An 18,178-nucleotide genomic window follows, 5' to 3' on the forward strand; every position below is an offset into this window, starting at 1 on the left:
AAAGTGTTTGTTAAAGCACAGATTTTCAGGGTCTTCCCCTGAATTCTCATTTAGTAAATCTGGAATGGAGCCAAGAATTTGCATTTCTATTAAATTCCCAGGTGATGTTGAGGTTGCTGGTACAGGAATCATACTTTCATGTAAGGCTTTATTTTCTCAAATAGTATGAAAACTTGAAGCTACTACAGAGGCCCCAGAATCATTAAAGAAAACAGCTCCTTCTAACTTGCCACTCCATCATCCCAGTCATGGGGTTCATCCTCAAAGTCACCTCATGATGCAGGGAGGCTGCTTAAATTCTAACCACCATATTCACTTCTAGGCAATAAAAAAGGGGTAAAGGCAAAAGAGCACATTTCCCAGCTAAGTCAGCTCCTTTTAAGGAGCCTTATTTGCAGGAACTTACTCAAAAGGCCTCAACTAATATAGGAAATGGTAAATATAGTCTTTTAGCCAAGTACACTGCCATCCCAAATGAAACTAGAATCTATTATCAAGGAATAAAGGAAGGCTGGGTTTTAACTAGGCAACTAGAAACTCTACCACACTACTTTAGTCCACATGCACTTCAATCACCAAGTTCAACTGGTCTGCCTTCTAATTATTTCATAAATTTGTCCTATATGTATCATCACTATCTCTATTTTCCTAGACCTCATATTCATTATTTCTCATCTACTTTATTATATTAACCTTCTAAACAGTCTCTCTACCTCCTATCCTGGTGGTAAACAGAAGGATTTTGAAGGAGCTAAAGCTGTTTTAAATCCTTCAATAACTCCATATTTTCTGTAAAATGATTAGTTATGTCTGAGCATTTTATTATTTTGTACAAAGACTTTACTCACCTACTACATGATTGTTCTCTGCCTTCTATTTTATACTATTAAACACAACAAAAAGTTTCTTTCAGTGCTTTTATCATACTTTTTCTGCCAATTAAGATACTCTCACCCCCTCCTTCAACTTTATTATTCAGTCTATAAAATTTAACTAACATACTCTATCTTCCAGAAAGCATTCGGTGACATCCTTTCCCACAGTATAAGTACTCCTCTTGTGTACTCCTATAAAGCTCTGTACAAAGCTACCACTGATTATTCCACATTGTATTATGAAGATTTATTTGTATCTTTCTCAAAAACAGATTGTGTGCTCTGTAAATATAAGGACAATGTTTTAATTACCTTTATATCCCCAGAACTGAGTACAAGGCCAATTATTTGTTGAATGTATCACCATCAGCTGGCTCATATAACTGAAAATCTGTATAGGATTTGTCCAAATATCTAATAACATTTTCTATTACAAATATCATAGTCTATGCAATTTCAAAAAGTACTATGGATAGAAAATTCTTCCTTAACAACTCCAGTTAAATGAAATTTCGAACTATACAATCTTGTGCATAGCCAAACATCTTTTATTTTTCACAACTGGAATGCCAAAGATACAACCCAACTAGCTCCAGAACACTTTCAGATTTTTTTCTATTTATTTAACCAAACTAAACAAAGTTTTAAAAGGAACATCTGTAACAACAAAAAAATACTAAATCTATCAAAATCAAAGTTGGCTTCATCATTTCTTGTCTTTTCCTTATGTTTATCCACATTCTCCATCTTTAATTCTTGTTTTCTTTATATTCAGTATCTTTTTCTGGATTTGGAGTTGATTTCCCCTTTGGCACCAAGAAACATTCAGCATTCAAAACTTGCTCAGCAGTCATTGAACTTCTACAATAGATCAAGCTATAGATGAGGGATTTGACATTATAATCCTGCAAGGAAAAAGACAGGTTACAAAACAAAAGTAAAATCAAAACAAAAGGACAAATCTGAAATAAGGAAGGAGGATCCATTTCAAAAACACTTTTATCAATAATACAGAGCTAATTTTTCCTATTTAGTTTTTTAAAGATTTCTACAAAATTACTTTTTATTGGAAAGGAATTATTACTCTAATAATAAAACAATGGTGTTAGAGCAAAAGGAAAAACTGTAATAGGAAAGGGAATCACAGCAGAAATATCTCAAAAAACAAGTGAAACTAAAAAAACAAAGCAAAACAAACAAACAAACAAAAATTTTAAGTCTATTCCTTTTTCCTTTTTTATGGCCTGATCAGAGCTCAACACTGAAAATTTTACAGTGAAGCTTCTTTGGAAGGGTAACCTCCTTTACTGGTCAGCTAGTGATTAGTTTTGAAGTGATCTCCAGGAACTCCTCTACCACCACTACCATTATCATCGTCCATATGAGGAACCAAAAAAAAATTATTAATTTTTAAATTTTTTAATAAACATATAATATATTTTTATCCCCAGGGGTACAGGTCTGTGAATCGCCAGTTTTACACATTTCACAGCACTCACCATAGCACATACCCTCCCCAATGTCCATATCCCCACCACCCTCTCCCAACCACCCTCCCCCCAGCAACCCTCAGTCTGTTTTTTGAGATTGAGTCTTTTATGGTTTGTCTCCCTCCCGATCCCCTCTTCTTTCATTTGAGGAACCAAAATTTATTAGGTACCACAATTTCAAGGAAATATTTCAAAGTTATTTGTATTATCACACATAAACAACACTGTAATACTGCTCTTCCATTATTTCCACCTGACAAAGCAGCAGGGTATGCCTTTTTTTTTTCCGTCCCTCTATGATGACTCCAAACAGAACACACTTCACACTGAATAAAAATCACCTGTTCATTGCTAGTGTCCTCGTTAGACTCTAAGATCCTTAATATTGGAAATTTTAGTTTATCACTTCATCCCCAACAACTAGCACAGTAGCAGGGATATAGCAGATATTCAGTAAGTACTTGTTAAATTAATGAATGCCAATGCCCATACTGCACTCTACAGGATATGTTTCTAAACATACATAAAGACAGCACTTTCAGCAGGTAGAAACTTAACTAAAACTTATAAAATCCAGGGGCAATTGGGTGGCTCAGTTGGTTAAGCATCTGCCTCTGGCTCAGGTCATGATCCTAGAGTCCTAGGATTGAGTCCTGATTGGGCTCCTCACTCAGGAGGAAGCCTGCTTTTCCCTCCCCTACTCCCCTACCTGTGCTCTCTATTAAATAAATACTTGTTTAAAAAAAAAAAGGCATAGGGTGCCTGGGTGGCTCAGTGGGTTGGGCCTCTGCCTTCAGCTCGGGTCATGGTCCCGGGGTCCTGGGATAGAGTCCTGCATCGGGCTCTCTGCTCAGCAGGGAGCCTGCTTCCCGCTCTCTCTCTGCCTGCCTCTCTGTCTACTTGTGATCTTTGTCTGTCAAATAAATAAATAAAATCTTAAAAAAAAAAAAAGGCATATTAACTCCTGATTTTGGTTCAGGTCATGATCTCACATCAAACTCATGCTGGCAGAGAACGTGCTTGAGATTCTCACTCACCCTTTCCCTCTGCCCCTCTACCACTGTGCTTGTGCTTTCTCTCCCTCTAAAATAATAATAATAATAATTGCTGAGAAGGTAAACAGGTACAGTCATTGTGGAAAATAGTATGAAGGATCCTCAAAAAAATTAAAACAGAACTACCACATAACCCAGCAATTCCACATCTGGGTATTTAGCTGAAGAAAACAACAACACTAACCCAAAAAGATATATGCACCCCCATGTTCACTGCAGTATTATTTATGATAACAAAGATATGGAAACAACCTAAGTGTCCACCAACAGAAAAATGGATAAAGAAAACATGATGTATGGGCGCCTGGGTGGTTCAGTAAGTTCAGCCTCTGCCTTCGGCTCAGGTCATGATCCCAGGGTCCTGGGATCAAGCCTCACGTTGGGCTCTCTGCTGAGCAGGAAGCCTGCTTTCCCCTCTTTCTCTGCCTGACTCTCTGCTTATTTGTGATCTCTCTCTCTCTCTGTGTGTCAAATAAATAAATAAATAAATAAATAAATAATTTTTGTAAGGAAAATCCACCCATAGATGGATAGAGAAGATGTGGTGTACACACACACACACACACACGGAAATATTATTCAGCTATTTTTTAAAAATGAAAAAAAAAATGAAATCTCACCATTTGCAATGACATGGAAGGACCTAGAGAGTATAATGCAAAGTGAAGCAAGTCAGTCAGAGAAAGACAAATACCATATGAATTTACTCGTGTGGAATTTAGAAACAAAACAAATGAGCAAAAGAAAGAAAAGGGAGAGAGACAAACCAAGAAACAGACTCTTAACTATCGATAACAAACTGATGGTTACCAGAGGGTAATGTGGGTAGATGTCTGGGATCAAGGAGTTCACTTGCCATGATGAGCACTGGGTGATGTATAGAATTGTTGAATCACTATATTGTACACTGAAGCTAATATAATACTGTATGTTAACTATACCAGAATTTTTTTTAAAAAGTACTATTCAATGGCAAAAAAAGAAAATATGATATATGCATATATATATGTATATACATACACAATGGGAGTATTATTCAGCCATAAAAAAGAATGAAATCTTGTAATTTGTGTCAACATGGATGGATCTTGAGCACGATATACTAAATGAACTAAGAGAAAGATAAATGCCACATGATCTCACTTATATGTGGAATCTAAAACAAAACAAAAACAAAAACCAAGGTCATAGATACAGAGACCAGATCAGAAGTTGCCAGAGGCAAGGGGAAGGGAGGAGGGGTGGGCAAAACTGGTGAAGAGAGTCAAAAAAGTACAAACTACCAGTTATAAGTCATGAGAATGTAATGTACAGAGGCATAGTGACTATTTAATACTATTGTACAGCCTATCTGAAAGTTGCTAAGAAGAGTAAATCTTGAAAGTTCTCATAACAAGTGAAAAAAATGTTTAGAACAATGTATGCTGATGTTAACTAGATGTTACTGTGGTGATTATTTTCCAATCTATACATATATCAAATCATTATGAAATTAAACTAATGTTATGTGTTAACTAATGTTATATATCAATTACACCTCTATTTTTAAAAATGGAAAAATAATCAAGTTTTGCTACATGATATATGTACTTTTGAATATAATTAAATTACTTATGAAGTTATTTTAAAAATAATAAAATCTGGGACGCCTGGGTGGCTCAGTGGGTTAAAGCCTCTGCCTTCAGCTCAGGACATGATCCTAGGGTCCCGGGATCAAGCCCCACATTGGGCTCTCTGCTCAGCGGGCAGCCTGCTTCCTCCTCTCTCTCTGCCTGCCTCTCTGCCTACTTGTGATCTCTGTCAAATAAATAAAATCTTTAAAAATAATAATAATAATAATAATAATAATAATAAAATCTACCTATAATCAATCCAATACAATAAAGAGTAAAATAAAAATAATGTCCTTAAGAAATAGAGAGGTATTATTTTCCCAACTACAAAAATAGTATATCATTAAGACAATTCTCCTTCAAATTAACCTATTAATTCAAAATATTTACAAAGTAACAACAATGTTTTTCAGAGGACTTAACAAGTTGGTGCCAAAATTCATAAGCAGAAATAAAATTACAGAATGACCGAAACAATGTTGAAGAAAAACATAAGGAAGGAAAGTCAAAGCCCTCTCTATAAAGATACAACATTTTAAAGCATGTAACCCCATAGTGTTGGCACAGGGATCAATAAACAAGCCAAAGAACAGGGGCACCTGGGTGGCTCAGTCGTTAAGTGTCTGCCTTCAGCTGGGGTCATGATCCAGGGTCCTGGGATTGAGCCCTGCATCAGGCTCCCTGCTCGGCAGGAAGCCTGCTTCTCCCTCTCCCATTCCCCTTGCTTGTGTTCCCTCTCTTGCTGTGTCAAATAAATAAATAAAATCTTAAAAAACAAAAAACAAAACAAAACAAAACAAAACAAAAAAAGCCAAAGAACAGAACAGAGCCCCAGCCAGATTCCTGAGTCCATGAAAACATGGCAGAGCTTGGAGTAGCTTTCTTAATCAGTAGAGATAGACTGTCTATTGAATAAATGGTGCTGCGTCAACTATCTGTCCACATATAAAAAAATTTTTGAATCTGATTTCATATATACAATATATATATATATATATATATATATATATATATATATATATATATTTCATATATACAAAAATGGATTCCAGAGAGGTTGAAAATATGGGGGGGGGAGGAATTGAGGATAAAAGCAAGTTCAAAAAATGGCAGATAAAGAATATTTATCAGAAAAAATATAGTAAAGATTCATCCATTCATTCAAAAAATATTTAGGTCTTACTATGTATCAACTATTGACACTGGGGATACAATGATCCCCAACACAAAGCTCCTGCTCTAACTGAGGGTACAGAGCAAATATAATTTTTTTTAACTTAATGATATGATAATCAGTTTTAAAAAGGACACATACACACATAGACCTTTCCATGTATGTTATTTATGATCTGGCAACTTCTAATCTGGTCTCTGTATCTATGACCTTGGATTTTGTTTTTGTTTTGTTTTAGATTCCACATATAACTCTCTGGAAAGATTCACAAGAAACTAGCACTACTGGGAGATCAGACCTGGGTAGCTGGAGGACACATCAACAGAGATGTGCTTCTTTTTATAACTTTTGAATACTGTATCAAAAACATATTATATGAAGGAACATCTATTTGAAGAACTACTTTCAAATAAACTTAAGAGTCGTACAATAAAGAATGAATTTATCTGAACTTAAAAGTACTTTAGCAAAGACTGAGGGCCATCTGTTGGACCTATTAATAAATTCTTCTGGGGGCTGGGAATTACTGAATTAATTATCCTCTAATATCTGTCAGTTACATAATTCTCTGATTTCTCTCCACTTTTGATATGGCCCCTGTAATGTCTAAATTATAGTTCCCTCAATTGTTTGGTAACTACATGTGATTACAGAATATAAAGACAAACCCATTCCTAGCAGTAATAGCTACCTCAGATCCCACAAGGAAATACTACATAAGCCAAATATTCTTCTAATTTGGTCTCCCTAAGCAGCTACCCACATTAAATAGGAACTTTTTTTTTTAAGAGTTTATTTATTTATTTGACAGAGATCACAAGTGGGCTGAGAGGCAGGCAGAGAGAGAGAGAGGAGGAAGCAGACTCCCTGCTGAGCAGAGAGCCTGATGCAGGGCTCAATCCCAGGACCCCGGGATTATGACCTGAGCCAAAGGCAGAGGCTTTAACCTACTGAGCCACGCAGGCGCCCTTAAATAAGAGCTTCTTCTATTTATTCACCTTCACTTTCTTTATACAGACACCTAGCAGAGTGCCTAGCACACAACTAACAGAATGTAACTGTGGTAGGCAACTTCTACAATTTTGCGCATGGATCCCTACTTCCTGGTATTCACATACTTACATAATCCCCTCCTCTTAAGTGTATGATTGATGTAGTGAGTTGGTTATGAAAAAACTATAACTTCAGTCTAGCTAACAGACTTTCTACTCCTTTCTCTGCTTATACACTTTGATGGAACAAGCTATCATGATGGACATATGGCAAAGATTGAGGGCAACTTCTGGTGCACTAGAAAGGGAATGAATTCTACCAACAATCATGAGAGCCTAAAAGCTGATCTTCCTCAGTCAAGCATTAGGACAGCCCAGTCAACAACGTGATGGCAGCCTGTAAAAGACCCTGAAGCAGAGAACCCAAATAGGCTATCCCCAGATTCCTAAGTCACAAACTGTAAGACAGTAAATGCATGTTAAATCACTGAATTTCAGGATAATTTTTTACAGTGTAATTTTTATATCAAGTCAAGTCAGAAAGAGCAGGAGTTTCAAGTGTTCACTTCAAGTGAAGCTACAACTTCTAATGTATCAGTATCACTATTTTGCCAATGGCAAGAAATCTGTATCCTGTTTTTTAGAAGCATAAAGTATTATCATCTTTGTTATCTCATTCTATACTACAGCCAGCAAGTGTAATAAACAACTTCATGGTCTCCCAAAAGTCATCTCCAAATTTCTTTTTTTACTACTATCCAAGAAGTATGGCAAAGCTCCTTACTAATCATTTCTACTGAGCTTTTCAAAAGCTAATTTCATGGAATATTAGATGCTATAAAACACAATGTTTCTGTGGTCAAATAGATTAAAGGACTACAGAGTTAAACTGTATGTGTTCCTTCATTACAGTCCAAATAATCAAGATGGCATGACACTATGTTATCTGGAAAGAAGAAGAAAAACTTTTTGTTTATAGACAGATGACATGATTGTCTATATAGAAATTCTGAAGGCATCAGAAAAAAACTCCTGGAACTAGTAACTGATTATAGCAAGGTTGCCACATATAAAGTTTATATACAAAAGTCAATCACTTTCCTATATACAGCAATGAACAAGTGAAATTTGAATTTAAAAACACAATACCATTTATATTAGCACACCAAAAAAACAAAATACTTCAGTATAAATCTAACAAAATAGGTATGAGATCTATATGAGGAAAACTACAAATCTCTGATTAAAGATATTAAAGAGGGATGCCTGGGTAGCTCATTCAGTTAAGCATCCTTGCTCAGCAGGGAGTCTGCTTCCTCCTCTGCCTGCCTTTCTCTCTCTCATTCTCTGACAAATAAATAAATAAAATATTAAAAATATATGTATATTAAAGAAAAACTAAATAAATGGAGAGATATTCTATACTGATGGATAAGACGACTCAGTATTGTCAACGTATCAATTCTCCCCAACTTGATCTGTACGTCCAGTACAATCCCAACCAAACTTTCAGCAAGTTATTTTGTGGATATGAACAAACTAATTCTAAAATTTACATGGAAAGGCAATAAGACTCAGAATAATCAACACAATATTCGAGAACAAAGTTGTAGGACTGGCACTATCCAACTTCAAGTCTTATTATAAAGCTACAGTAATCAAGACTGTGTGATATTAAAGAATAAACCAATATGTTAATGGCAAAAAAGCAGACACATAAAATATAGTCAAATAATATTTGACAAAAAGGAAAAGGCAATACAATGAAGATAGTCTGGTTGGTTTGATTTTTTGAGAGAGAGAGAGCACAGAAGGAAAGTGAAAGGGAGAAACAGACTCCTTGCTGAGCAGAGAGCCTGACGCAGGGCTTGATCCCAGGACCCTGAGATTATGACCTGAGTTGAAGACATTTAAACAACTGGGTGACTCAGTTGGTTGGTGCCCCGAAAATAGCCTTTTTATCAAATAGCACTGGAACTACTGGACATCCACATGTAAAAAATGAAACCTTACACTCTTCACAAGAATTAACACAAAATTGATCACAGATCTAAATGTGAAATGCAGGGCGCCTGGGTGGCTCAGTGGGTTAAGCCACTGCCTTCGGCTCAGGTCATGATCTCAGGGTCCTGGGATTGAGTCCCGCATTGGGCTCTCTGCTCAGCAGGGAGCCTGCTTCCCTCTCTCTCTCTGCCTGCCTCTCTATTTGTGATCTCTCTCTGTCAAATAAATAAATAAAATATTTTTTTAAAAATTATAAAAACATAAATGTGAAATGCAAAACTATAAAATTCCTAGAAGATAACAAAGGAAAAAACCTAGATGAAGTTGGGTCTGGTGATGACTTTCTAGAATACAACACCAAATGCCGTGAAAGAAAAACTAACAAATTAGACTTCATTAAAATTAAAATTAAAAACTTATGCTCTGCAAAACACACTGTCAAAAAAATTAAAAGACAAGCAACAGATTATGAGACAACAATTGCAAAAGACATTTCGGATAAAGAATAGTTTTTCAAAATATACAAAGAATACTTAAAACTCAACAATTAGAAAACAACATTATTTAAATTGGGCCAAAGACCTTGCCAGACACCTCACCAAAGAGACACAGATGGCAAATCAGCATATAAGAAAATGCTCCACACATCATGTCTCAGGGAAATGTAAATTAAATCAAGATACCACTATACATCTAGAATACTGACAATATCAAATGCTGGCAAGGATGTGGAGCAACAGGAATGGTAATGCAAAATAGTACAGCCACTTTGGAAGATTGTCACTTCTAACAAAACTAAACATGCTCTTACCATATAAGCCAACAACTGTGCTCCTTGGTATTGACCCAATGAAATAAAAATGTATGCCCACACAAAAACTTGCAAATGGATGTTTATTCATAACTCCAAGACCTGTAAGCAACCTAAATGAACTTCAGTAGGTGAATAGGTAAATAAACCATGGTATATTCAGAAAATGGAATATTATTCAGCACTAAAAAGAAATGAGATATTAAGCCATGTTTTTAAAGATTTTATTTATTTATTTGATAGAGACACAGAGAGAAAAGGAATGCAAGCAGAGGGAGTGGGAGACAGGGAAGTTGCCTCCTCACTGAGCAGAGAGCCCAATGCAGGGCTCAATCCCAGGACCCTGCAATCATGACCTGAGCAGAAGGCAGACATATAACAACTGAGCCACCAGGGCCCCAAGCCATTTATTTTTAAATAAACATTTTCTTTCTTAAAAAATGGCATGAGAACTTTTAGAGCTTGATTTTTGTAATTCCATAAACTCATTTACTGCCATAGTTATAACCTCTTAATATCTAGTCATACAGGACTATTCTATTTCAAAAGAATTTAATATTTTCAAGTCTTAATGCAGGTTATTTGTTGTCTTTACCTGGATACCATCACCTCATTCTCTCTTGTAAACTCTTATTTCAATCTTGAAGATTCACCTCAAACTACTTGGTGGCATTTTCTACCTACCTCTCTTCCTTTCACCTTTCTCTGAAGAATTACAAATTAGCTTCTTCCAAAGTACTTTTTTTTTTTTTTTAAAGATTTATTTATTTGACAGAGAGAAATCACAAGTAGACAGAGAGGCAGCCAGAGAGAGAGAGAGAGGGAAGCAAGCTCCCTGCCGAGCAGAGAGCTTGATGCGGGACCCGATCCCAGGACCCTGAGATCATGACCTGAGCCGAAGGCAGCGGCTTAATCCACTGAGCCACCCAGGCGCCCCCAAAGTACTTTCTTAATACCCTACCTAGAGATCTTGGTTGTTTCCCTGGTTCTAAATTATTCATTTATTCAATGCTGCAGTTCTGGTAATACATCATCTAGTTCAATTCATACTGTGGAACAGATACTCAAAATATGTTGATAGAATAACATACATTAATAGCAGAACAATATGAATGACAGATACATGACAAACAAAAGACACAGCTAGATGCCTGTAAAATTAGTAAAACATTAATTTTAATATAATATGATCTTGGAAGACAAAACAAAGACTATTTTTCTTTAGTTATTACTTACAATATTATATAATTTGTGTGACAAATGTACAATCCAACAATATTCTCTAGCAGCAATTCCCTGCCAATGGTGTAAGAAAGGCATTTGATTTTTTTTTCAGTATTTCTTTATTGTAATTGCTATTTTGCATTCTTACAAAAAGCAGAAAATATTTTCAGTCAAATATTTATGTTTACATTACTGCTACAATTACAGCATATGTTTCCAACCAGTAAATGACAAAAAGGTCACATACCAAATGAAACTGATCCACTTTTGGGATTCCATCTTCATTTGTCTCAAATTTCTGATTTTGAACAGAAAGCTGTTAAAGAAAATGAGAATGGGTAAATTCCTAATGTAACAAAATGCCAATCCTACAGCACAGTCAAATCTGGAACTCTTCATATTCTGGACAAAAGAAAGGAGCTCAAAAAACACACATCAGCTCTTACAGGATAAAAACATTTTCATGTTAATAACTACTTGTTCACAGGAACTAAACAGTTCTTGGGGCTCCTCAAGTATCAGTGGGAGATGAGACTATAAGCAATTTCAATGCTTCCTCACCTTTCAAGAAAATATATCAAAACTTAGTAGCTTATACAATGTTGATTTCATATATTAAGTACAAGGAAAATAAATCAAGCATGTTTCTTTCCTCCCTAATTCTTAACCTATGTTCAAGAGATACATGTTAAACTTTTAAAAGTGTTAAATATGGAGATTTCTTACATACACAAAGTACTCTGAACCCTACATATTCATCACCCAGCCCCAACAACCATCAACCCTATACATAAAACTATATAAATTATTTTTGAGGTAAATCCTATACATCTCATAATTTCATCTGTAAATACATTAGTACATATTTCTAAAAGTTAAAATCTTTTATTTTGACACAATATCATCCCACTAACAATTCAGTGATTTTTTCTTTTTGAGTAATTCTTTAATATAGACATACCTCACAGATATTGTACATTTGGTTTTAGACTACCTCAGTTAAACAAATATGACAATAAAGAAGTCAAATGAATTGTGCAGTAATATTATGCCTAAAAAAGCCTATATACATACCTTAATTTTAAAAATACCTTATTGCTAAAAAAATGCTAATTATCTAACCTTCAATGAGTCATAATCATTGATCACAGATCAGAATAAATATACTAGTAATCAAGAAGTCTGAAATATTGCAAAAATTACCAAAATATGACCCAGAGACACTATGTGAGCTGATGCTATTGGGAAAATGGCATCAATGAACTTGCCTGACACATAATTCTGCACCTTCAATTAGTAAAAAAAAAAAAAAAAAAGAAAAAGAAAAAATGCTATATCTGCAAAATGCAATAAAGCACAATGAAACAAGATATGCCTATATAAACTACCCAGTTTTCAAACGTTTTTTTAAGATTTTTTTTTTTCATTTGACAGAGAGATAAAGAGAGAGCACAAATAGGCAGAGCAGCAGGAAGAGAGAGGGAGAAGCAGGCTCTCTGCTGAGCAGGGAATCCAACATGGGGCTTGCTCCCAGGACGCTGGGATCAAGACCTAAGCAAATGACAGTCACTTAACTGACTGAGCCACCCAGGTGTCCCATGATTTTATTTCTGAGTAATCTCTACACCCAATGTGGGATTCAAACTTACAACCCCAAGATCAAGAGTCACATGCTCCATAGTCTGAGCCAGCCAGGTACCCCCAGTTTTTAAAACTTTTATCATCCCATAAATACCAGAAATTATTATACTTTCATATAGTTTACTTAAATCCAGATTCAAATAATTTCCATACACTGTAGTTTAAAAATGAGCAAAAGGACTTACGGTTTCTTCCTTCTCCTTAGCACTAAGTAAAACTATGTTAGAAATAACAGAACACAAGAAAGGAGGTCTATGAGAGAGTAAAGAGGAAGACAAACTGGTTAAAAAAAAAACCCAGGACTGGAGTGCCTTATGACCCCCACATCCAAAACAACAAAAAATGACTCATCTAGGATAAACTCAAATTAATGAAACTTCTGAAAACTAAAAACAAAAACAAATCTTGAAAGCAACCAAAGAAAAACATTATCTACAGAGAGATATCAACTTGAATAACAGAGAATTTCTTATATGAAACCATGGAAACCAGAAGGAAGTGGCACAACATTTTTCAACTGCTAAGAGAAAAGAACTTTCAACCACAAACTTTATATCCAGTGAAATTATCCCTCAGGAAAAAAGTGAAATCAAAATGTTCATTGATAAAGGAGAACTAAAAGAATATGTCTTGAGAAGACACATTCTTAAAGACTGGGTAAAGGAAGCTTCAACCAAAAAAGAAATGAGTTTTCGAGGCACCTGGGTGGCTCAGTTGGTTAAGCATCTGCCTTCAGCTCAGGTCATGATCTTGGGGCTCCCCACTCAGTGGGGAATCTGCTTCTCCCTCTCACTCTCTCTGTCCCTCCCCTACGTTGTGCCCTTTGAAAGAGTAGTGGAGCATTAGGAAGGAATAACAATGGAAAGAACAGAAATATAAGGGAATGTCAAAAACTATCCTTCTCATCCTAAGTTTCCTAAATCATATATAATGACTGAAACAAAAGTTATTACATTATACTATCAGACACTTAAAACAATGATAGTTAAAAGTGGGTAGGGTGAAGGAACTTAAACAAAAGGCTTTTACACTTCACTCAAAGTGTTGAAACACTGATACTAGTAGAATGTGATAAGACACATACATATATTATAATACCCATACCAACTGCTCAGAAAACTACAGAAGTTAATACATTCAAAACACCATAATAGGGGTGGCTCGACGGCTCAGTGGGTTAAGCCTTTGCCTTCAGCTCAGGTTATGGTCTCAGGGTCCTGGGATCGAGCCCCACATCAGGCTCTCTTGCTCAGCGAGAAGCCTGCTTCCCCTCTCTTTCTGCCTACTTGTGATCTCAGTCAAATAAATAAAATATTATAAAAAAATAATAAATCAAGATCAACTCTTTAAAAATGTTCAAGTAACCCAAAAGAAGTCAAGAAAAATCAATAAAAAAGAAACAGAGCAAACAAAACAAATAACAAAATAGTAGATTCACCCCCAACATATCAATAATTACCTTAAGTGTTGCAACAACATCGATGGACCTGGAAAGTATTATACTAAAACAAGTAAGTCAGAGAAAGACAAATACCATATAATTTCACTTAATGGGGAATCTAAGAAACAAGCGTTACATGCTGAAATAGATTACTACTTCCCTTACCTCTGTTATTCTACATCTTCCAATATATATAAAAGCTTTAAGTTCCGGTATTAAAGCACTTTATAACTGAAATACGTAAAGTATGGCTTCTGTCTTCCTGACTGAACCCTGACTAACAGAGTCCTCATAACTATGTCCTATCCTGCATCAAAGCAAAGCAAATTGCAGATTAAAAATCAGAAGGCATTAAAAAGAAAATCACAGGTTCAAAAATGGTGTCACTCAGGTTAAGGTCCCACATCAGTAAACCATGACTTACTACCTAACCTAACTGCAGGATCTGTGTAACTTCTAACTATCCAACATGGGAATTTCTTAGTCAGCACAAGGAAATTTACTGAGAGATGCCCTCCATTCCCTTTCAGAGGATGAATTGTGTATTAGCAGCTCCAAACAGGTTTCTGAGTGTATATTTTGTTGTTGCTGTTGTTTTTAGAGTTTATTTTTTTTATTTAGAGAAACAGAAGGGGTGAGGAGCAGAGAGAGTATCTAAAGCAGACTCCACACTGAGTGCAGTACCCGATGCAGGGCTCAACTCAGCAATCATGACCTGAGCAGAAACCAAGAGTAAGATGCTTACCTCACTGAGACACTCAGTGAGTCAGGGTTTGTGCACAAACAAGGGTTTGTGATGTGCATTCTATAGTACTCTCATTGGTGGTTCAACTCTACATTCACACCCCTTTTCTTTCTCTCTCTTCTTGCTTTCTTTCTCTTTCTCTCTCTCTCTCCCCTCCCTCCCTTCTTTCTTTCCTGAGATTTTTATTTATTTGAGAGCGAGTGAAAGTGTGAGATATCACAGAGGGAGAGGGAGAAGCAGACTTGCCTCTGAGCAGAGAGCTGATGTGGGGCTTGATCCTAGGACCCTGAGATCATGACCTGAGGGGAAGGCACACTTAAAGATCTGAGGCACGCAGGCGCCCCCTGCTATTTTTTTCTTTCTTTTCTACTTTTAATTTGTCATGTCTTGCTGTTTTAAAGTACCTCTGTGAATTGATTGCCTTGTATCCTTTCTGGAACAAGATAAAGTAAATTAAGGTAAAGTTAGCCAGCAGTAAAGCATATATACACAATTGGAAACTCTGGCAAGAACATCAGATTACTGCCATAAATGTAGGAGCTACTAAAAAATAAATGGCACTAGACACTCTGAAAGTAAATAAGAACATCCAAGGAAAGGCTACACAGTGAAAATTTTAATAGAATGTAAGCAAAATCTTTAAGGACACTAACAGTTAACAGGAAGTAAGGAAGAGTTAAAAAAAAAAATGCCCAATCACAAAAGTCAAAAAAACTAAGATGTGTCACAGAAAACAATGGGTAAAGGAATTACTGTGGATTTTTGTTTTGTTTTTTGATATACCAGACTTAATAACCGCATTTTTAGGCTGAAGGAAAGATGCAGAATAAAAAGAAATACACTGAAGGTACTAGAAAGATAAAAATAGTGTGAAAGTGATGTTTCAGAATAGAAGATGAGAGGATGGGGTCAAGGCCACAAGTGGATGGCTTGTACTGAAGGAATACTTTCAAACTGGACTAGAAGACAGAAGACTGGGTAAAGAAATGATTAGTTTGTAAACAGAAGAACTGAAATTTGAGAGAAAGCACACATGACCTCATTTTTTTCCTTCAAGAAAATAAGGAGTAAGGTCAACTGAAAAGAATCAGAGTGTGATTTCAATAGGTACTTGAGGAAAGCAGTAAAAGGTTTAAAAGTAAGCTCTGAGGGAAATATGAGAATGAGATGGCTGTGGGCAAGTGAAAGGACTAAAAGAAAGCACTGAGGACCCAAAAGAAATTAAACTGATATAGTGGTGATATTCTGCAAAAGCATTCAGCTTCCAAAGTATAAAGGCATTCAACGGATCCCAGACAAAATGGAGTAGTCTCACTCAGCTTCAGCCTTAAAAAAGAAATCAACACACAAACATAAGAAGACTCTAAAAAGTGGAAAGAAGAAGGTGAAGTACCTAGGAACACCTTGGGAATTGAATATCCTGAGTTCTCCTTTTTGAACCTCCTATATTGCAGAGGGAGTGCTAGAAAAAAATGCAATTCAGAAACCCCAAGAGCCACAGATTAAAAAAAAAAAAAAAAAAAAATCCACTCCTAGAAAAGCCTGATCCCTTTAGCCAAAGAACTGGGAAGACAGTGGTCCCGTAGTATAAAAAACTTTCCTGTAATATTCCCTACTCCCGTCAAATACTAAATGAAAAACTCCCCCATACCACCGAGTGTCACCGGGGCTGAGTGGGAAGCTGGATTTTCATCTCCACCATCAACAAAGAGGCAGAACAAGGCAATGTGAGAAGGCATCAGCTGGCACTCTACCTAAGTGATACTGTCACTGGGACCCAGCAGGGAAGCTAAATTCCAATCCTACTCAGAAGCAACAAAGTGGAACAAAGCAATGTGAGGCAGTGTTAGTGAGACTCCCCAAGTGTCAGCAGGACCCAGTGGAAAATAGAACTTCCAGGCTTACCAGGCAGCAAAAGGCACAAGAAAGTAAAATAAGGTGGTGGTGGTAAAGCAGACATTTAAGTATGGCTCCTGTTCCCCAGTGTCAACAGGACTCCATGGAGAGATGAATTTCCACTGCCACCCATCAGCAATGAGAGGAGGCAAGGCATTCACCACAATATAGCATTCTGCATTTGCTGGGGTGGTGTTAGCAGAGCCAGGGAGGAGATGAAGATCTAATCATATTTGAAACTGTACACTACATTAACTGGGGGCCTATCTCCAAAAAATGAAGGTTAAATAGGATGCAGGGTCTCAGAACATAATACCAAAATGTTCAAAATATGATTGGATACGACATGCCAGACTAAGAACCAAAAAAATCCCAACCTGAATAAGAAAAAGACAGCCAAGAAATACCAAGATGACACAGAGGGATTATCTGACAAAGATTTTAAAGGAGCCATCATAACAATGCTTAAAGATAAAACACACATGGAACAAACAAAATAATAGCCTCAGCAGAGAAAAACACAGAAGATATAGAGAAAACCAAAAGGAAATGTTAGAACTGAAAAAGAACAGAAAATGTTTTTAACTCATTGGCTCAATGGCATGAGGAGTATGACAGAGGAAATCACCAATGAAATTAAAGAAAGAAGAACAGAAAGTACCCAATTTGAATAGAAACCCAAAAAATAGACAGAATCTCAGGAACCTGTGAAACAGTCAGAGAATGATCCAAAATTTATGTCATCAGAACTTCAGAAAACAAGAAGAAAAGTACAGGGTCAACAAAACCATGTGAAGAAATAATTGCTGAACCAAATCTTACAAATTTGGTGAAAACCCTAAATCTACAAATTGAAGAAAAGCAAGCCTCAAAGAGAGTAAACCCAAAAAATATATGCCAAGACACATCATAATCAAACTGCAGAAAACTAAAGACAAGGAAAAACTGTAGAAGTGCTAAAGAAAAACATCACATTACCTAGAAACCAATGATTCAAACGACAGTGGATTTCTCATGAGAAACCATGAAGGATCAAAACTATTCATCATTGGCTTCAGTAAAGGCTATGCCTTCAAGACTTAATAATATGTTTAGTGAAAGGAGAAGGTGGTCTGCACAAAGCCTCAAAAGACTGAAATTCTGGGGCTCCTGGGTGACCCAGTAGGTTAAAGCCTCTGCCTTCAGCTCAGGTCATGATCTCAGGGGCCTGGGATCAA

General features: G+C 36.2%; 1 protein-coding gene across 4 annotated transcripts in view; it reads right to left on the minus strand.

Annotated features, from left to right (window-relative positions):
- Positions 1-1,400: 1,400 nt before the first annotated feature.
- STK31 (serine/threonine kinase 31) overlaps positions 1,401-18,178 on the minus strand; it is an 89,091-nt gene continuing 72,313 nt past the window's right edge. For all 4 annotated transcript variants that reach the window (XM_082693703.1, XM_082693704.1, XM_082693702.1 and 1 more), the window contains exons 23-24: positions 11,486-11,554; positions 1,401-1,780 (exon numbers count right to left, since the gene is read on the minus strand). In XM_082693703.1, coding sequence (XP_082549829.1) covers positions 1,625-1,780; positions 11,486-11,554 — 225 coding nt within the window. In that variant the 3' untranslated portion in view covers positions 1,401-1,624. The remainder of the gene's footprint in view (positions 1,781-11,485; positions 11,555-18,178) is intronic.

This window comes from Mustela nivalis (assembly GCF_964662115.1).
Source record: "Mustela nivalis genome assembly, chromosome: 12".
Classification (NCBI taxonomy): Eukaryota; Metazoa; Chordata; class Mammalia; order Carnivora; family Mustelidae; genus Mustela; species Mustela nivalis.